This window comes from Vulpes vulpes, chromosome 2, assembly GCF_048418805.1.
Source record: "Vulpes vulpes isolate BD-2025 chromosome 2, VulVul3, whole genome shotgun sequence".
Classification (NCBI taxonomy): Eukaryota; Metazoa; Chordata; class Mammalia; order Carnivora; family Canidae; genus Vulpes; species Vulpes vulpes.
This window is the reverse complement of record NC_132781.1, coordinates 163,130,788-163,152,065: the sequence shown is the minus strand read 5'-3', so window position 1 is coordinate 163,152,065 and position 21,278 is coordinate 163,130,788. Positions and strand designations below refer to the sequence as shown.

General features: G+C 43.7%; 1 protein-coding gene across 10 annotated transcripts in view; it reads left to right on the top strand.

Annotated features, from left to right (window-relative positions):
• The window catches only part of PRDM2 (PR/SET domain 2), a 119,907-nt gene that overhangs the window by 57,516 nt on the left and 41,113 nt on the right, over positions 1 to 21,278 (top strand). For 9 of the 10 annotated variants that reach the window (XM_072751151.1, XM_072751147.1, XM_072751148.1 and 6 more), the window contains one exon: positions 18,806 to 18,916. In XM_072751151.1, the coding sequence (XP_072607252.1) occupies positions 18,806 to 18,916 (111 nt within the window). Of the gene's footprint in view, positions 1 to 15,196; positions 15,254 to 18,805; positions 18,917 to 21,278 lie in introns of those variants that run through there. The other variant, XM_026011950.2, reaches the window with a different exon arrangement.

The following is a 21,278-nucleotide window of genomic DNA, read 5'->3' as shown; positions in this document are numbered from 1 at the left end:
AATGTTCCGTGCGTCTCTGTAATCAGAGTCGTTCAAATAAAGCACCTTGGTACTGTGAAGAGCACCTGCGCTTTCTTTAGTTGCACGTATTTGGAAAGGCTTGCTTCTCCAAAGGTGACGGAGCCTACACGCACTTAAGAGTCAAGTTAGGGAGGTAGGAGATCTGTGTGCAGAATGATAGCTCTGTGGCAGTTTAAGGGGAAAAAAGTAAGTGCTGACCTGCTGGTGTGGGCAACAAGGGCTCCGGATGCCAAGAGGAGGGAGAGCTTGGCTGGGGCGCTGGGTCGTCTCTTTAGTAGAAAGGGTGGCGAGACGGGGGCATTCCGAAGGTGGAGAGGAGCCTTGGGGGACTGTCAGAGAGGAGCGGCGGCAGATGTCTGGAGGGTCCCCCCTCGGCCTCTCACAGGCATTTGCCGGTCCGTGTCTGACACTGTGCTAGATGCTGAGGTTCCAGCCGAGAACTGGAGTGGCCAGTGTTCCCGCCGTCACGGAGCGTACGCCCCAGGGAGCAGGGGGATGGTCAGCTAGATGAACAGTGTGAGTCTGGAACGTGTGTGTGAGCTGGTGGGGCGGTGGATGTGGGTAGCCAGGGATGGCCTTTCAGAGGCCGTGACATGAGTGGTGCAGGGGTGGGCCCCCGCTCAGCTCCAGGAAGAGGGACCGATCTGGATGTTCTCTCAGCACTTTGGGCGGTTTATTGCTCAGGTAGGGGTGGAGGCATTGGGGGGGCCACCTAGAAACCCACACTTGCGTGGGTTTTGTATCATGAAACTCAGGTCTCCAAGTGGACGCACAGGCCCCTTCTCTACCAGGCGCTGCACTCAGTGGCTGGATTGGGAGGGAAAAGGTCCAGGGAGGAGCTTACCGCCCATCTTAATGTAGTTCGGTGCAGGTCAGGCTTCCTAGGTATTCGAGTTTATGTGTGTTTGGGGCCCATGGTAGGGAGGGGTAGGCAGGAACCCCTTGGGAGGGGACATGATGCTGCATTGCAGTGACAAAGCAGAACACGGTGGGAGGACATGGGAGGTCCCTCCAAGTTTTTCCTTCCCCAGCTCGTACAAGGTCCCTGCTGGACAGCAGGTAGAAGACAGGTGCAGCAGGAGGCTCTGGTGGCAGTGGAGAGGGTGCTCGGGGACAGAGGTGTGCGGTGCTCCAGCCGGGCGGGGTCAGGAGCCTGGAGCAGTGCTGGGCACTCTCCCGTGGGTGTTCCGCGCAGCCTCTGCTGCTGTGGTGCGCACACCACCTCCAGATGAGGAGATGGACACTTAGCCAGCTTGGTGAAACTGTCGGAACTCACGGCTGGTGGATGGCAGAGTCAGAACTTGAGCCCAGGTTTTCTGTGCTTTTTCTTCTACAGGATATGCTGCTTTTTGTCCGCTTGTCCATGGGGTGGGCTGCAGCAGCAGATATGACAACACCAGTTCCCTTTAAAGTTAGGATTACAGGATGCAAGCTGAGAACGGGTGCTTTGGTGGTGTTTGCTAGTCTCCCATAGCAGCCGCCGCCGACGGCTCTTTTTGTGGCTCCTTGGCCAAAGCTGAAGGGCAGAGGCCTGGCCGTGGTGCCTGAGGGTGAGGCCCTTGGGCCCTGAACCTTCTGGGCACCTGTTGGGCAGGTCCTGTGCCCCCTTCCTTGTAGGACACTCTGCAGTGGTTCTGGTTCACAGGTGCTGGAGCGGGGCGTGGGGTGGTTGGAGGTCGTGACGTTCCTGTGGAAATGCCGCCCCAGCACTAACCTGTCGGGTTGGACCCAAGAGAGCAGTGTCTTGGTTGGTTCCCACTGTAGCTTTCACTTCCCTCTCGCTGAGTGTTGGCCTTTGCAGAGTGTTGGGTCCCATCTCTGATGGTTGCCTGCCAGGTTGATCCACGCTGCTGTGGTGGTGCTCTGTTTTTTAAAGCTTGATACAGGGATGCCGGGGTGGTTCAGCAGTTGAGCGTCTGCCTTTGGCCCAGGGCGTGATCCTGGAGTCCTGGGATCGAGCCCCGCGGCGGGCTCCCTGCATGGAGCCTGCTTCTCTTTCTGCTTGTGTCTCTGCCTCTCTCTGTGTCTCTCATGAATAAATAAATTAATAAAGTCTTTTTTAAAAAATAAAAGCTTGATACAGTTTTGATATTTTTTCAGCAGGAGATGGGATTTTTTTTTTTTTTTGATTTCTAATTCTACTTCTGATGCTTTTCTGACTTCAAATTTAGGTAATAAATTGCTAAGTAGTTTTGTGCCTTTGATGTTTGCTGTGTATAACTTATTCATAGGGAAATTATATGGATTTACTAAAATTTTTCAAAGCATTTTGTGCATTTTTCAGCTGTAGTTCAGTGGATGAACTTGGGAAAAATCCCGATACATGCCATGATTAAAAACTGCTTTAAGCATTGTGATTGAGTATATAGTTAGGCTGTTATTCTGATTCTCCTGTTCATATGTAAATTGGAAGGTGAGCCAAATGCAGAAAATAGGTTTGATCATGATTAAATTTTCTAAAAGAAAAAATGTGAGACCTTTAATGTAGTGGGTACCAACTCGTTTAGTAGATTTTTTAAAAATTTGGTTGTAATTTGAAAGTAAACAGAAACCAAATGCAATCTTCTGTGCTTTCCCTAAATAGGAGTACTAAGTTCTTTTTTCAGAATTATGGATTAATTGTTTTTAAAACTCATTGAGTGCTTCCTTTCCCTAGGTGGTTTCCTGTTCTGGTTTACAGAGGGGCTGTTACACACATGAACTTAGTAGAATTACAGAAAGGAGTTTATTGAGGTTGCCTGTGAAGAAGTGAGGACTTGGGTGAACACTCCCAGTGCACCGTGACGCACGTTCTCCATACGTTAGGCTGAAAGAAAGGTCGGCCAGTTGGGGTTGCAGATAGGCTAGGCTAGGCTAGCCTGGTCGTGTTGGCACTCATGTGACCTGTTCATATTTCACAGGCTGCCAAGGACAGTTCTAAAGTTTGATTTCATTAATCTTAATAATTTGGCTGACACAGTTCAGGGAATGTGAATGACAAGAGAAGCGAGAGTTACTCGGAAAGGCTACTGTTGTTCCTCGGAGTGAGAATGATGAATACTGAAAGCAGCTGTTTTTCTTTATTAGCGCTCCGATTAAACCAGTGTCAGGCAATACAAGAGTTCTGGGTTGAATTCATTCCTTATGGTATATTGTGATGCGGACACATCTCGTGATTGGACACTTCCTGCACATCCTATCACTCTGTGATGGATCATTGCTTTCTGTTGAGGGTGAGCGTGAACAGCAGTTACTCGTTGGCATGTCTCACGTGTGCCTGGCGCTGTGCTTAGTGCTCCATCTACAGCGTTGACGATGCTCCCTGCTCGTAGTGCTGCAAGGTCAGGAGGCTCCTGATCCCCCTTTACATGGTTGGCCCAAGTCCACCTGGCTCCTATGTTATTTGGCTTCGCCTTGTTTGCCTAACTCCAGTTTTTATTCATAATGTTTCTGAGTAGGACAGTCATACTGAGTAAGTAGCAGTGTTTTATAAGGCTCCACTAATTAGCCAAGATGAATTTTCACTGCTCACTGTAGAATTGCCCACTTTAATCCTAAATAATAAGGCAGTGTGATTAAGTGAAGCCTTTGGTATTAGAAAGCTAACTTATGGTGAGAACTAATGCCTTCAGTTATTTTTGCCTTGGGGGTTTATGGATTGAATAGATTTATTGTATTCCTTTGAGCACCTCAAAGAAACAGTTCTTAAAAACACTGTTAGATTACATTTTTGTCCCTTGTTAGCCTTCGTCTGTTAAGTGTTTTTTTAATGGCATTTGTTGGTTTGGGCTTCTTCTGAATATTTCGTTTTTCTTAAGTTTTATGTTATTTTTGAAATCTGTTTAGAAGCCGCAGAGTGAGACATTGGCCTGGCCTAAGTCCCTCTGCAGTGCGGATGGCAGGGGAAGGCACTTCTAGGACCAGGGAGCTCTTGTGCTTCGTCTTCCTGGTGATTTCAAGAAGACCGTGATGTTGGGCTTCCTTCTCTGTACCAGTGTTCTTTTTTTTTTTAATTTTATTTGAGACACACAGAGAGAGAGGCAGAGACACAGGCAGAGAGGGAGAAGCAGGCTCCATGCAGGGAGCGCCAGCTGGGACTGGATCCCAGGTCTCCAGGATCACGCCCTGGGCTGAAGGCGGCGCTAAACCGCCGAGCCACCCGGGCTGCCCGGTACCAGTGTTATTGTGTTGAGAATAACTGGACTATTCCACTGACTACAATAAAATTTTGGAAACTCTTAAGCTGAATGTTACAGATCATGAACATACTTTAATTTACATACACTCCAGAAGTTAGGTGTAGAAACAGGTGGTAAGTGCAGTGCTGATTTGCTGTGGAATAAATCATGCTTGCTAGTTTCTATCACTCTTATGATGTGACACCAAAAAATGGTAGGGATTTTGTCTTTTTGTTTTGTCAAAGTGTTTATTGGGGGGGCTGTTGGCTTTTTAATTTTTTATCTGTTCCTTTAACTGGAGCTCATTTGAACTGTTAGAAGCAGCACTTTGTTAAGAGGTTTTGTTTGCTCTTAAAGCAGTTCCTATTCTAGGGGCTTGACTCATTCAGGAGGAAAAGCATGAAAAAAAACAAGGAGGAAGGAGCTGCCCTAACCTGCCTTTGTGCACTAGTGATTTTTCCTCATGAGGGGCAGGGGTTGATTCCTTAATTGTATTTACCCTGCTGTAGAGTCTTTGGAATATGTAAAAAGTGTTGAAACTTTTTTGAAACTTCTTGAATTTGTAGCAAAATGTAATATGGCCTTTTCTATTTCAAGCTTTTAATAAGAGTGGTTTGTTTTGTTTTGTTTTGTTTTGTTTTTACTCCATTTCTTAAAGATTTAGTCTTTAACTGAGGTCATGAACGCTCCACCCCCATGCCTCAAACACAGGGCCAACTGGACAGAACCTCCGCCGCCTAGTGATCCATGCTTTCATTTTCCAAAAGCAATTTCCTTTCTGTTCTATCCTTTCCCCTAAGTATTAGGAGATAGCTTTGTTTTAAAAGGTTAAAACTTGGGACATACAATTAAGAAAATGTTCTGAGGGATTATGGGTAAGATGAAAATTCTCAGCATTCTCAACCCTCTGCTGTAACTAGTTCCTCTTCCCATTTTTTGGGCAAGACCCTGAAAGTTAGAAATATTTTATGATGGGAATTTTCATACTAAGCTGGTACATGTATAGTTATTTTAAGTATTATATATCAATATATTTTAATGTACACAGTCTTTAAGTAGTTTTGGAAGCCAGAGATTTATTCTAATGATAAAATAATGATATTGTATGTGTGTGACATATAACAACACTAGTTTCTGAGGTTAGGACATCTAAAATGTTTGCTAATTTGATACTTGGAAAACATTTCCATTTTATATGTTCTTAATAATTAATTTAATGTGTCTGAATGACCCAAAACTAATTTCATCCTTAGTAAATTAACTACTGTATGTTATATGTAGTTGTGGAGAATTTGCTTTGGTTAAAAAGAAAACCAGTAAGTACCTACTTAGGCTACTGCCCCCCCCCCCCCCCCCATTTCTCTTAAAGCTGAGGTGATAAATAGTCTTTCCCCTTGTACTTCTAATCCTTCTTATTGGGGCAGTCTTTTGTAGATTTCCTGAGCCACAGCATGCCACAAAAATGAAGACAAACTGGTTTGTTCACCCCTGTTTAGAACCCCAAAACCAATCCTATGCAGTGTTTGAAGTTGCAGTGCAGTTTAGAATGGGCAACAATGCAAATTCCTGTGCCTTTTGTTATTTATTTATTTATTTATTTTTTACTGTTTGACTTTTTCATTTCAGTTTTCATTCTCTTGCCAGTTGGAGGTGTAGAATATGCCTTTCTGGTTCTGTATTTTTGTTTTTAACATGAGATTTTTAGACCACGTTTCTCTGTGTAGTCAAGTGACTGCTGGTTTTAGGCAGGATGTCTGAGGATCCCTGTGAGGAATGAGGCCTTCCACCTCCACCTCCTGCCTCTGGCGGTACCTTCTCTGTGAGCATATTAATGTTGGCATCAGCACAGACCGAAGTCCACATTTCCTCTCTACCAGGTTTATGCTGCAGGCAGCGTGGTGCTGGCTGTTTGCACATGGGACATTCTCCTCCTGCAGTTATAATTTGCGGATTATAATTTTTGTAGGATTAACCTTGGAGTTGAAGTTACAGTTTTCCTCTCATTGGCATTCCAAACAAATAATAAAAAGAAATAATTAGATACAGTCTCAATCTTGGTTGGATTTTTGAACAAGAGGGTTAAAATCCCAAATTTGCTTGGTTAAGCAGTTTGATTAGTTTCTAAATATATTGTCACAGGAAGTATCTTCCTTGCTGCTTGTGATCATGTAGTTGATAACAAGATCAATTTGGGTGTTAAGCTTGATATTTGTAGTTTTGATCTCATCAAAATTATACATTCAAGAATGGAGGATATAAAATGTAAATTGCTGCGTGTGTGCCAAGATCAATTCAATTTGTGGTTGCACTAAAGTGTAGAAAATATTAAATCGAGAAAAAGTAATGCTTACCACTCTTTCTGGCCCTCTTCAGTTTTAGAGTGAGAGGATTCCCTAAATCTCATGGGCAGTTGTCAGAAAGTACACAGAATTGGTAAGCTTTGTTTTCACAGAGAATGATTAGGTCGGTGCTCCCTCCAATTTCCAGTTTCTGTGCTAAAGAAATACACAGTATACATGAGTATATTGCCTGAGTTTCATTATTGCTTCTCTATTAAATACAACATGACCAGTACTTTGGAAATGGATAGACTGTTTAAAATGAGCCTGAAAGGTGCGTTGTGTCTCTGTTGTGAGGAGGAGAGAAGGGAAAGACTGCTGGCCCAGCTATACGTTTGAGTTCTGGGAGCTTGGAAGTATGAGGCCCGATTCATATCCCAGCTCCACCGGTTAATAGGATGACTTTGGACAGGTTATTCTAAAGTCTTGATCTTCAGTTTACAAGTCTGTAAAGTGGGGATGAGAGCTGCCTTGCAGGATTGCACTGAGCATTAAATGAGAGCCTTGTAGGAGGAATACGCCCGGCACACTGACCTTGTTCCATCCCATTTTAATTGGTGGGCACTGGCAAAATTAGCTCTGTGGTAACTCTCTCCATTCTTTGGCTTATTGTGGCACTTCCGAAAAATTAAAGGAATAGTTCCAACGTCATCTAACAGCTTATTTTGGTTTGATGACATAAAGTGAATTAAGTAGATTGAAAATAGGTAAGAGCTAAGACAGTCTTTGGATCTGCATCTAGGTACACATCGTGGCATCAGAGAACTCCTCCTGTGCTAGAGACCTGCTTCTCTCTTAAAAGCTGTCTTGTTTTACTAGTTAGTTACTCAAACTGGGACACCTGTGGTTACATAGATTGGTGGATTAGATAGCTCCTGGAATTTGATTTCTTGCATGTGCCTGGGCAGAAGTAAACATGTTTGACTGTTTGCTTGTTGCCCAAATGAAGGTTTACTGTTTTCTTCTGTTCTTCTGTTTTACCTGTGTGGTCCAAACCACTTATGACTACCATGCTGTTGTGACCGAATTTTGTGTGGTTGACATTTTGGATGAATTTTGGATACATTTCCTTAGATATTATCAGACAACCCAGAAGGTAACTGTGGGAGCAATTTCCATGCTGCACATGCCAGATTAGGAAATCTGTAATTTTACATGTTTCTGGATGTGCAGTCAGGAAAAAACAAAAATGTGAAAGAGCCATTTTCTTACAAGTTACCGATGAAGCCAACAATACCGACTTTAAAGGAAAAGAACCTTTTTAAGGAAACAGATGTCCTGATTTGCTGTGCACCATTTTTATTGAACGCTCTAAGGATTGGGGTCTGTTTTGGGGAATCATACAGGTACACCCCTCAGTATTCATGTGTGGTGAACTTACAGCTGGACTCTGTGACACAGAGGTCCGTGAGTCTCCTAGAATGGTTGTGTCTCTTTCTGATTACCTGGAGAGGAGGAGCCTTAGGTGTGTTGCCTGACTTTCAGAGATTTCCCAAAAGATTAAGAAACCACTAAGTGAGCTGTTATGTTTAGACAGTTGGTGAGAAGTAATAAAATCAGTAGGTTAAAGATTTAAAAAGCTGAAATCTACTCAGAGCTTCTGTTAGAGCATTACTATATATTGGTGGGGGCATTAGTGAGTGTTTGAACTTGTGTCCTCATTGGACATGTACATCTTCATAGTGATATCTGGGTGGGATCGTGGGAATCACTGGAGAACAAATGAACAAAACAAATGGATGAATTTGGAATTGTTAATGGAAGCAGAATGTCATTGTCTTCCTAAGAAGGAACATATGCTGACAATTTAGGCTTGTAGGCATGGGGTTTCTGTAATTTGTTTAGTAGAATCTACTGTGGGTAATCCTTACAAACAATTGATTCTATTGAATCAGTTGGGTCTGTGTCAGGCACTGTGCAAAGTTCTTTTCATGCATTGTCTGATTTACTCCTCCTGATTCCTGTATCAGGTAGTTGTCACTAGTGTCTATTATAGTTCCTGTCTGCCTTAACCGGGATGGTGTCTCCTTGATCAGATCATGGCCCAAGGCTGCACAATATAATATAGATTTAGTTTTGGGACTTTCAGTTTTTCTGGGTTTGTGTCCCTGGAGAACCTGTTTTGTTCAGAGTACCACCCCAACACTTTGGGGCCAGCTCTTTTCAGGAAAGATTATGACTTTGGGGCCACAGGGACCTTTTGGGAGCAGGTGAAATGAGTGACTGGCATGAGAGGGAGCCTAGGAGGCAGCAGTTTAAAATCCTAGTCCTTGGTGAGACCTTGCTCCTAGGCTTCTTTGTTCCCTGGGGGGCGTTATTTTACCCCCGTGTTGGTGAAAGAGAGAAGCATCAACTCAGGATAATGTGGCAGGCATAGTCCTGTCAGTGCTGGGGTTCCACAGCTGCTCTCCTGAGGAGGACCCCAGCTGGCCTGCGTCCTTGCTTTACCTGGCTGGATGGAGATTTACTTTATCCCTTCCCTCTCCCCACCTCCCTGGCCTGCCTTTTTCCTTCCTTCCTGTTTTCTTCCTCCCTCTTCTTTCCTCTCCCTTCTTTTTATTTTTAATGAGATTCAGATTCTCTTGAACATCTTTTCTATTCAATATTTGCTTCTTGTTGACATCAGGTAGGGCCTTTCTGCAAAGGGACTTGCTTTTCACAAAGTTGGGTATAACTTCAACTTTAAATTCCTTTGGGGCAGACAGCTTTGTAGTCATATCTGCTATATCTGTAGCTATATCTATATCTATCTATATATATACACACACACACACACACACACACAAATATATATATATATATATATGTATTCCCCATAGCTCTTAACAGAGTGCTTTGTGGATAATAGGCACCCCAGAAAAATCAAAATACTTCTGCTTCACCATGGTTCCAGAAACTTTACAAAGTGTGTAGAGGGAAAAATTCTAATCTTGCAAGAATTGAGCTCTGATAACAGGCCAGTGCATCTGAGTGTGAGTTGTATTATCTGGTATGATCTTGTTTTTAGATGCAGATCTTAGAAAAAATCTTGAATTTAAATGTAATTTGTGTCTTAAAAAATAATTATGAGGAGAATACATTTTAGTTCCTTCTCTGCTTGAGTCTGAAAGACACCATTCTGAGTTATCAGAGTGGGCAAATGTATGCTGGTCTGTGCGCATGCATAAAAGTCTCCAGAGGCCCAAGCTCTTCCCTGGTGGAGTGGTGATGCATCTGTTTATAAGCTCTGATAGAGGTACATCCGCAGATGTAGAGGAGGCCAGAAGACAGTTGAGGTCTCAGAAAGAAGAGAATGAGATTGCTTAGCAGTAGTGATGGATAGTCTTAAAAATTATACTGGAATAAAAATAAGTATCCCATGGTAGATCCAAATGATGAATAGTTTAGAGTCTCTGTAGATTGTCTCATTTTTATAATCTGTTTCTTAAAGCTCTATCAAAACGTGGCACATTAATTTCACACTTTCAGGAGAAGCAAAATAAAAGCCAGGAAACAGTACTCTCATGATTATCACGGGTGCCTGCCAGCACATTGACCCTTTGTTTATACCTGGGAGGCATTCAGTATGGTTATTTAAATTATACTTTTGATTTAAATAATGATGGATAAAAATAAGCAAGTGCGGTAAAACAAGAAAAAGAATACAAGTGCATGGCTGCTCAAAAGGAGGAGGGAAGTTAAATTTTTGTTTGTAGTAAACGTGATGCGCAGGGAAGAAGAGTTGAAACGACCCGCCAGGAGGTTAGCATCGGTAAGCAGGAATGCTTGAGCAGTGTCGGCTGTTTACTAGTGTCTTTTCTGTTTTACACCCCCTTTAACTGTGTATCTGTTGTGAATGTTGATTTTTTTTCTAGACACTTAGACTAAGCTATACAGGTAGGAGATAGGGAACAGAGGGAGCACCTCAGGCCTTTCTGCTGTGTAGGCAGAGTAGACCATTGAGACCTTTTCCAAATTATACTGTTATAAAATTGCGTATATTAATCTCAACCAATAGTGGCCGTTTTCAGTTGCCTCGTTAATTTTCCCTTTGTTAGGTATTTCTTTCAGAGATAATTTATTCATTTGTTTTTTGCACAATATAACCAAATGTCCACCTAGAAAAATTAGAAAATACGAACACATAAACAGGTATCATACCTTCGTTGGTGGTATGGCTTGACTGCTGTTTCTCTGAGCATTTTTGGGGAAACAAATGTAGATGATGATTTTAAGTGTTGTCTTTGTGTATTCTCTCCAAGATTTATATCTAGATTTTACTTCCTGAAAGTATTTTTAATCTCAGTTTCACAGTTAAATTCATCAGGATGTAGCATTGTAAAATTTATCAGAAATGTCTTTCCCTTCAGCCGAGGATAACCAGTACTCTAGGGTGTGGCCGAGTGCTCCGTGTTAGGGGGTTGCCAGGCACAGGCCACACACCACCTCCCTACCTAGCTCCCCGTCTCTGTTCGTTTGGCCTCAGGGGACTGACGCTGGAACTGGAGTTAATGTGTAGTTGCCAACTCACATTTTATATGCATGGTTTTCAGACTTTAGATACATTTTTTTCCCCCTGTAAAATAAAAGCTATTGAAGATCAATGAGAAGAACCCTAGATATTAAAATAATTACAAAGTAGAACAGGCTGGCAGCTTGTTTAGGTTTCAGAGGTATTGAGTTAGTCTCTCAAATCATTTTATTCATGCCACAAGACTTTGAGGTTCCAAAGAGCGTAAGGAAATTTAATGCTTTCTTCATTTGAATTTATTAAAGTTTATTTGGGGAGCCTTTTCTGGTATTTGGAATTATCCAGACAAAGCCACTAAAAGCCTTTTTTAGAGAAATTAAAAGCTCCCTTCAGATGGGATCCTTGCTGTTCCTTCCATCAGCCTAGCATGTGGAAGAGTTGTGGGCCAGACCCTCCACAGGGGCAAAGACTGTGTGCCGCCCCCCCCCCCCCCCCCCCCCCCCCCGCACGCGATGCAAGCATCCTAGGAATTTACACTGGGATCTGAGGCACTGAAAAATCCAGAACTTTTCCATTGTTTCTGTTGGAAGCAAAGCCTAGAGTCCTGTTTTAATACTATGAGCAACTTAAAACCAGAGAGGTTTTATTTTTATAATTTGCCTCCAGGATTACAGACAGCTCTCTTGGCGAGTTTAACTACAGAAAAAGGTTGAAATCATGCCCAAGCTGCTTAACAGAATTTTTTTTACAGTCAGGTACATTTTCAAGCTATTTTAAGTGTAAAAGTTATTTTAAGTATAAAAGAAACATATAGAAAACGTATTGCCTGTTACTTTCATGAAAACCAGTTGCTGCACGGCGTCTTGCACTTCATAATGTTCTCTTGCAAACAGCTGGAGCGCTGGGACTGGGCTTGGAGTGGCTCGTCTTCCCCCAGTGTCCCCTTGGGCAGCTGTAGCAGCTGATGGACACACCCCGTCCCGGTGCTGCTGGGCTGACCTCCGGGGGAGCCTCTCTGGCCATGGTTTCCGAGGCTCTGCTCTCACTTCAGTCCAGCTGCCCAGGCACCCGCTCGATCTGACCGGGACCTCTGCTGACCCTACTGAGCCCGTCATCCTCTGGATTTTTTAAACATACATTAAAATACTTGAAATGGACTGTTACTTTCCTGTAGGAAACGTAATTTTCGTATGTTTCCAGCTTCTTTCCTCTGTACTCCTCACACCAACTGCAGAACATTACCCACCCCCAGACAGAAGGCGGTGCTGGGTCTGACTCTTTGCCCCCGTTCCCAGCTCCCACGAATATCACCATCATTCTCTCAGCCTGTGACTTTGCCGTCATCCATCGATGCCCCTTCCTCTCACTTTGCGGTTATAGATTGTGTGTGTGTCCGCGCGCGCACGCACGCATGTGTTTTAATCCTGTAAAGAAGTCATTTAACATGAGCTTTGTGCTTTTAATATTTTTAATTGATTATTTTAGGTCGGCTTCACGCCCAGTGTGGGGCTTGAACTCACAACCCTGAGATCAAGAGTCGTGTGCCTGAGATCAAGAGTCGTGTGCCCAACTGACTGAGCCAGCCAGGCGCCCCTGAACCTTATGCTTTTCTCCCAGCAAAACCTTTCACCTTGCCCGTGGAATGCTGACCTCCCCCTAAAGCTGGCGTTCTGAGTGCTGCTGTCATAAAAGCTACAGCCTTGCTTTCAGACATTTGAAAAGCTGTATGCCGACTTTGTTTTTATGATAAGTTTCTCAAACTTGCCTGCAGTGCAGATGGCGCCCTTAATTATCTTCCTTAAGGGTGAAAGAATTAGGGCCTAGAAAGTATCACTCATAGCAAGGCCTCTAGAACACAGTGGACAGAGTAGTAAATCGAATGGGAATGAAAGTCCCGGTTTTGCTACCAACTTGCTGTGAGATTTTAGGCAACTCCTATAATGAGATAAAGCTTCAAGAGGCATGTTTGTGGAGTTTGGGGAGCAGATAAGGCCACCTTTGAGGCTCCTTCTGCTTCAAATCTTAAGGTTCTTCTCTTCCCTTTTAATGAAGCCCATTGTTCCCGTGTCCCATGTCTGTTTTGTTCTCTAAGATGTGCTCTGGGCTTGGCCTTTCTTCAGCCTTGTACATAGCGTCCAGTCTTCACCTTCCCTCTGAGGGACCCTCTCGGTGGAGGGCAGGGAGAAGAGGAGGATCTCATGAAAGAATGCTAACAGAAGGAGGAGGTGGTAGATGGAGGTGTCACAAGGCTGGGGGAGGGAATCTGAGGATTGTTCAGGCCCATGAAACTGTCAGATGCAGAGGGGAACCTGGGGCGAATGGGGGTTTTGTTGTCAAGAGGCCAGGGGTAACCGTGCAAAGTGGGGCTCCAGTGGGTAGTTGTGGATGGAGGCGCAGCTGCTGGGATGAAGGGCTCAGTGAAAGGCGAGGCACTGGAGGCAGCAGGTACAGCCTGTCCTTCAGGGGTTCCTCTGGGGGTTCTTCTGGGGAGTTTGTGGCGGCTCCTGTTCAGGGCAGCTCATGTTCTCGATGACCTTTTGTGGTAGAGGCTCAGAGATGGGGCCTCACCTGGTGTGCAATCAACCGTGTATCTGAGAAAGGTGGTGAGCTCCCTACGCAAAGCGCAGATAGGCCTGCTCCTGTGGGCTAGCACTGAAGTCTGATTTTATACCTTGGAGTTGGGTCGCTCCCCAGTGAGGAGGTGGCGCACGTTGAGTTACATAGGGTTCTAAATTTAATTCACTTAAATCACGAAATGTGTGAGCCTTCACTCTTGTGATGAATTTTTAATGTAACTTGAGCACGCCTTCTAGAATTTTGTGTTTTCTCTAAAGCCTGTGCATTTTTAAGTGAAACATTATTCTCTAGAATTTCCTAGTGTTTGACCAGTTTTATTAGACCAGTAGAACACAGTCCAGACCTAGGTTAAATTATTTATGTGATGCTTTAGGCAATTTTAATTTTGCAACTTGCATCCCAGGCTCTGGAGGTATAATGCTAGACATTATCTTTAAAAAAGTAGTCATTATGACTGTTGGACTTCTCTGTATGGTAGCTATTTCACTAGAAAGCCCAATTTTATTGGTACTGTGTAGTGGTGAATCATATTTGCTTAGATCGAGGTTCTGTGCTATTGACTGATCAGTGTGTCTGACATCAGGTAAAATTGAAATGGGAAAAAGATCTGCACTCCAATTTGATTCTTGTTCCTTTTCTATAAATGCAGCGGAAGTCTCTAGCAGTTTCCTTTCATTTGCCCTTGAAACCAAGTGGTTTCAAACCAAATGCATAGAAAATGCTTTGTAGGGCAGCCTAGGTGGCTCGGCGGTTCAGCACCTGCCTTTGGCCCAGGGCGTGATCCTGGAGACCCGGGATCTAGTCCCACGTCGGGCTCCCTGCAGGGAGCCTGCTTCTCCCTCTGCCTGTGTCTCTGCCTCTCTCTGTGTCTAATGAATAAATAAACAAAATCTTTTTCTAAAAAAAGAAAGTGCTTTGTAGGGAGCGCCTGAGTCGCTCGGTTGGTTGAGCATTTGACTCTTGCTTTCAGCCCAGGTCTTGATCTCAGGGTTGTGGGATCAAGCCCCACGGCTCAGCGGGAGTCTGCTTGGAATTCTCTCTCTCTGCTCCTACTCCCACTCAATGCACATGTGCACACATGTTCTTTCTCTGTAATAAAATCTCTCTTAAAAAGTGCTTTGTAAAGAATATGATATTTTTATTGTGTTATTACTGATCTTACATAAATGTAGTAGCAAGAACACTTTGAGCATTATCATCCTTGGGGGTTCATTCTGGCTCTGGGGCGAATTTAGTGATGTGACCTTGGGCAGATGACTTCCCGTCTCTGGTCCTTGGATATCTGTAAGATGAGAGGCGTGGACGGGGACTTCCGGGTCTTCAGCAGAATGTGTGTGAGTGGTAAGAACATCTGTTTTGCAGCGCAGGCGTGGTATAGGCCTGAGAGTAAGTATACCAAGCAGGTCCTCCTGTCAGTGGCTGAGAACACAGTTAAAGATAAATTTTTTTTTTTTTTTTTTTTTGTGCGTGAGAACCTTGCTGCAGTAGGTAACTGCTCTTTTCCTTCTGTTTCATTCCGTTTTCTTCATAACTGTGTGTGTATTTCTTTTCCTCAGATACATGAGGTTTGTCCTGTCCCCCCGTTATGTTCTTTGTTGGCATTTCCATTTCACTTTCCTGGTGTTTCATTCCTGTATCTTTCTTGTTTAGACCAAGTGGAGCACGCAGCTGGCAGTAGCTTCTATGTAGGACCCTTCAGGAACCTGATGGTAAGTGCACACGTGTACTTACCAGGCTCCCAGCGGGCTCAGCCGGCCGGGTTCCCGAGGCGCCTCCTGCCTCACAGACACAGACAAGTCCCCGTGCCCCTTGGTCAGGGCCCTCACAGGTGGTTGTTGGTTCTAGGCTTGTTTTTGTTTTTCCCTTTTTGTGGATGACAAGTAGAATAGAAACCATCAGGAAGAGAAGTTTACTCATTTAAGGAAATGTAGCAGGCTCCCCCACCTGTCGCCCTGTCATGGCAGTGTTTGGCTTTGTGAGTGACGCCAAGCATGCCTAAGTGTAAGTCGGGACACCTGGGCCCTCATGTCTGTTCCCCCGTAGACGGATGATTTAGTCCCTCTGGGGCCCTGGCCTTCATTTTTCTCTCAAAATAGCAGGCAGGACAGGTGGTTTTTGAGAGCCCCTTCGTCTCTAGTCTACGGTCCTGATGGGAAGTAATGCGAGGGTTAGTTAGGTGGTTCTGATTAGGATTGTGAGGATCATTTCATGTGTCGGCTAATCTCAAACTCATGAGTGAATGAGAATTAGATTAGGATAGACTCATTTCCAGGATGAACTAAGTCTGTCAGCATTCCCCAAAGGGACTTGGGAGTATGTTTAATTGTCCTTTTGTTTTTATCACTAGTTTACTAGTATATTCCAATACTTTAAAAAAATTTTTAAGTATATAGACTGCAGAGCCCCGATTATTGTCTTTCGTGGCCAGTATTGTATTGGTTCAGCCCAGTGGTTCTTAACCTGGGGAGAGCCTCCCCCCCCCCCCGCCCCCCCCCCCCCCCCGACATTTGGCCATGTCTGGAGACTTTGGCTTTTCACAGTTAAAAGTTGGAATGCTATTGGCATCTCATGGGTGGAGGCGAGTGATGTTGCTAAACGCCCTCCAGTGCATCAGACAGGCCCCACGACAGAGGGTATCATTCGTGGAACGCCCAGGCAGCCTGTGGCCCTCTGCATAGGATGCTCATGTCCCTGCTTCAGGTGGTTTCTCTTCACAGGGCAGGGGATCAAGGTTTCCTGGTCTTGTTTTTTAAAGAGGGCCCCTGGAGTTGGGCGAGGGGGCCCCTTCTCACTGATTAGGTTTGGAGAGTCCAGAAGTATATAACTGACATTCAGTATCAGCTAAGGTGTTTTAATATCCTTTTAGGCAAGGAATGAAACTTCAAGTAGTGCTTTGGCCTTTTCGATAGTTGTGTGATTTCAGTCTAAATACGTATTGGTGAATGGTATCATTACAGTTGTGCTGTTTTATTATAAATCTAGAAACTTCACTTATTTAATATTCTGATTACAGATAGGCCAGTTTTTGGAAGACCTGCTAACCAGCTTTGTATAGCACTTGAGAGGTTGCAGAAACCCTTCGAGTTGCTTTTGTACGGGATTGTATTACAACAAACTGACATCTGTTTTTCTATTAAATTTCCCAGTGTGACTTTTTGAAATGTATGTAAGATTTTTCCATAACAGGTCAAGTTTATACGGCATCTCTATTTTTTACTTCTTTCAAAAGCTCAGACCTGTACAAAGTAGAGAGTTAGAGCTAAGAAAGGGCCATTCCTTGGGCTCTTTGGGGTATATGAGGTGGCGCTGATGTCTTACAACACTTTTGTGTCTGTGATCCAGGGAACTTTTCGGAATATAACTTTTGACTTCAGCAACCTAGAGCACCAGGGGTCCTTCACGTGGTTTTCCACAGACATGAACTGCAGCATTAGAGCAACTATATGTTAGTAGCCAGTAATCATTTATGTTTGTAGTGTTTGCCACCAGTAGTCTGATATGGACTGGGCAACACATACAGGGAAGGGCGTCTGTCATGGTGAGGATAAGAAAACTGATTGAAAATCGATAGAATTCAAACTTGCTGAAGCACAGGTGAATTCCTCAGGAGTCTTGTCATCAGATTGAGGTTTAGTGCCCTTAGGGTGACAAAGGGAAAAAGAATTACAAGGGGGAGGTCACTTCTTTCCCTGTGAAAGGTGTTTTTGTGTCCTTCCCTTTTACAGAGGGGATTGGATTATAATCCTCCCACCTAGAAGCTCTCGGGCTTCTGTTCCCACCAGAATATGGTTTCAGAGAAGTGTTTGTGTCCTGAGTTCCATTTTAGATGCCTTTGGAAACGAGGGATGGATGTGTTACCAGGAATTTATCCGAGCGAGCTCTTACATAATGACAGCATCAAAGCATCTTTTTTTTTTTTTTTAACAGACTGAAGAACTAGGGATTTAAAATGGTATTTTAGAATTTGCTTTTTAAGACTGACCATTTAAATGCCCGATTATTGAGTTTTTTTGTACTTTCCCCCCTTGTTTCATCTCTTCAGTATTTATCAAAATCTGGTGGTGCTTTTTTTAGGATTTAGCATTTGCTTTATAATTGATGTTTCCATTTTTAACCGTTATGAACTTTTCAATGTTATTTGTGTGTCTCACCTCATTTTCATGTGTTGTCTATATTTTAGTTAATTCTGCTCCTCTGTAGTGATGTTCTGTTATGGAGAATACTGTTTTCCAGGAGCAGTGAGTGGTTTCCAGTTTGTCATTTTACTAGTTCAGAGAAAAAGGTGTCAAGAGGCTTGTTCTGAAAGAGAAAGGACAGCTCTGTGAGGCCTGATGGGGAGAGCATTTCGGGAGGGGAAAGAAATGTTTGGGGAGGATGAAGAGTACCCTGCTCTGTATCTGGAAACTGAAAAACAAGTTACCAGGAAAAAGAAACTTAGAATTAAAAAAAAAAGAAAAATTAAAAAAAAAAGGGGGGGCCACAAATTCTGGTTAAATCCCAAAGACACTGAGCTGCCAAACGTCCAGTGTTAGTGCTTTTCTAGAGAATTGCTTATCCATATTGAATATCTTGGTGACCTGAGCTCATTGTTCCAGCTTGTCAGAGGTGCATTGCATTTTAATCTTACCTCCTGAACTCTGTGGTATTGGTTGGAATGCAGTTAGTGTTTCCTGAGTTCCATTCTTCCAGTTGTTAATGAAATCCCGAATTGTACTGGACCTGGAGTCGAGTCCCTGGGGACCCTCAGAATTCATGCCGGCTTGACAGTGAATTATTCATAATTACTTTGCATTTGATATTTGAGCCACTGCGCAATATGCATCCTTTGCAATTCAGTGGAGCCTGCTTTTGGTGTTTCACTTTGATAGTTATGGATAAGCATATCTTAACAAAAAGGGACCCAAGTTATACCGCCTTATTTTTCCCCAGTATGCTTCTTACAAATCATCAGACTCTTGCCAGTCCTTATTTGGGTGGTATTGAAAGTATCTCTCTCATTTTCCTCTGACATCAGTATTTTTAACTTTTCTAGAATAGATGATCTATTAGTTTGTTAGGGGAATAAATGCCCCAAAATACAGGGTTTATGGTTTTGTTTTGTTTTTCTCTGACATGACAAAAGTATTCATATTCATCATTTGTTCCTTTCTTTAGAAATCTGATCTGATAACTGCTGTCGTTAGATTAGAAATTGTCTTTTTCAAGAATTCAGGGTAATAGTGAGTAAGTAAGTAAGTAAATAAATAAATGTTGTATTTTAGGGAAGAAAAAATCCCAGGAAAGTAAAAACAAAGCAAACAAAACTGACGACCTGCAGCTGAAGACAGGCGAGCCAGATTCTGCTTCTGCAAATATGAGAGATTCTGCAGAAGGTAAGCTTGGAAGTTGGACATGTATGATTGGGTATGTATCGCTAGTTACTGTAACTCTCCTTAGGATGCCCTTCTGAGGCTCACCCAAGAACCTTAAGGGTTACCAGCAAAAGGCTATCTGAATTTAACATGGTGAACTGAGCCTTCCACATCCCACCTCTCCTTAAAAAAGACCTTCTTTGTTAAAAATGAGATTATTCCCTGATTAAAATAAAATGAAACCTACTGTATGATCACATTTATAAATAGTTAAACCATCGAAACAAATCTCTGGTGACAGAAGTCCTACAGGCAGGCAGGGGCTCTGGAAGGCCCTGGATCACTGACGCTGGTCCATCACTGAGCTGGGGGATGGGCGCATCAGTGTCTACTCTGCTACTGTTTTATCTCGCTGTGTACTTATGATTGATAGTCTTATATTGTTATGTTTTGCACTTCAGATAAAAATGTACTTGAAGTCTCAAAACACCTTTGATGTTATGTGTCGGCATGAAAAGTGTGCAGAGTGAAGAGCGTTCTTGGTTTTTTTGTTTGTTTGTTTGTTAGAAATTAAATTCCTATTTTTATTTCTTTGTATTTCTCCACACCAAATTTTCTTCTTTGTAGTCCCTTCTGAGGATTGACATTCTAGGCCTTCCATGATGTGAGAATTCAGAGAGAGGCTGGATGGGAAGTTCATCAGAAAGGCAGATGGTTCCGTGCTCCTTGCAGTTGAGCTGCCACACTGAGACCGTTGGTAATAGAAGTGAGGGAGGCGTGTCTAAGTTTGTTATGTGGCAAATACATGCAGAGCCTGGAGCTTTTTAAGGATTGTTTGTAGTGACCCAAACAGGCAAATTTCAAAATAACGCTTGTGACTCTTTCAAGAAACATTTGTAGGGGAGAAACAAACAAACAAACCGAACAGAATATTTTGGCTGCCTTTTTACAAACCGCTTTATTTCAGCACTGTTTGCAGTGATGACATTCATAAAGGATTATAATTTCCTGTGGCATTTTATGAAGCAAGAACAGGCAGGTTGATTTCCTAGAGCCTTATGAAACTAAGTTCTGCATGCTCATAGCAGATTTGCTAATTAAGACTTTGTTTGAACAACAGGACAAATACTAAAGAACCTCAGTGCTTTTAGTGGCAGAATTAAAAAAAAAAAAATCCAGTAGCCTTCAGTAATTGGAGACATTTATTCCTGATATGTAATATTAGGTCTGGTGAAGAAAAGAACCTCATGCTGTACCTGTGTTTGGAGTAGCTGGACAAAGTGTGATTGGTTCCTTACAGGGTAGTTGTCAGCCACTCCTGAATGTTCTGCATTGTCCTCAGCTGAGCAAACAGTCCAGACTCTTCCATGTGCGCCCCAAACCTTCCTTTATTTTTAAAACTCAACAGATGTCATCGAATGTGTACATACACGGTGTGGGCCTTACTGGTTAATTAGTAGAGCTCTGTGGGTTTTGCTCCGTATTATCTTGGACAGTTTTAAGTCTGGGGTTGTTTACCAATCACAGGGAAAGGAAAAAAAAAATTTTTTTCCCCAGTAAAAGAAGCCACAGATTTTGGCTAAAAATGGACTCTAAAATTTCTAAGCCTTAGAGGTGTTATTTTCATTTTCTGTTGTCTCATTTTGAGTTTTTTAGCAACGTGCCGGGGCTTTGTTGAAAATGTACTTGGAAAGGGAGTTTGCTCCCAGCACCATTAAATGACTGGTGTCCCGGTGGAGAACTGGTGGGATTAATGAAGAGAAGGCCCATCTGTTGGAAGGGAGAGAGGCAATAAATGTCACAGTGGACAGGCAGGTACACAGTAAGGCTGAGCGGCCAGGGGGTGAGGCCTGGGTGAGCTTGCACCAATATGTGGTGTTTGTAGAGCTGGGACCCGCTGGCCTTTGTAGTGCCGCCTCCCCACATCCAGGTGGTCACTGGGCCTGTTGGCAGGTCTCTGCTCTGACAGTCTGGCAAATCTTTTCTGTGTCCACTGCTTCCTTCCATTTCCTTCTCTTAGTGTAGCCACACACCCGCCCCTCCCCCCCGCCCCCCCCCCCCCCCTGCCTTGGAAGTGGTCTCCTGCCTCCAGGGGTGTCCTCTTCCCAATCTGTAATCCACACTGCAGCCAGACCTCCCTGACACAGGCTCCTGCTTTAGAGTACCTCAGTGGGTCCCCACGGCCCCGGGGAGGTCTGCACTGATCTCCAGAGTGTGCCTGCTTTGATTACTCCTGCTCTCTTTTTCCTCTCCTGTCCTTGACCTTCAGGTTCAGCCCCGCCCAGGGCCTTCTCCAGGAAGCCTGCCTGCCCTGGCTCAGCAGGACCTCCTGGGGTTTCCTCCTGTAGGCTCCTTGGCAGAGCGTGGCCCTTAATTTATGGCT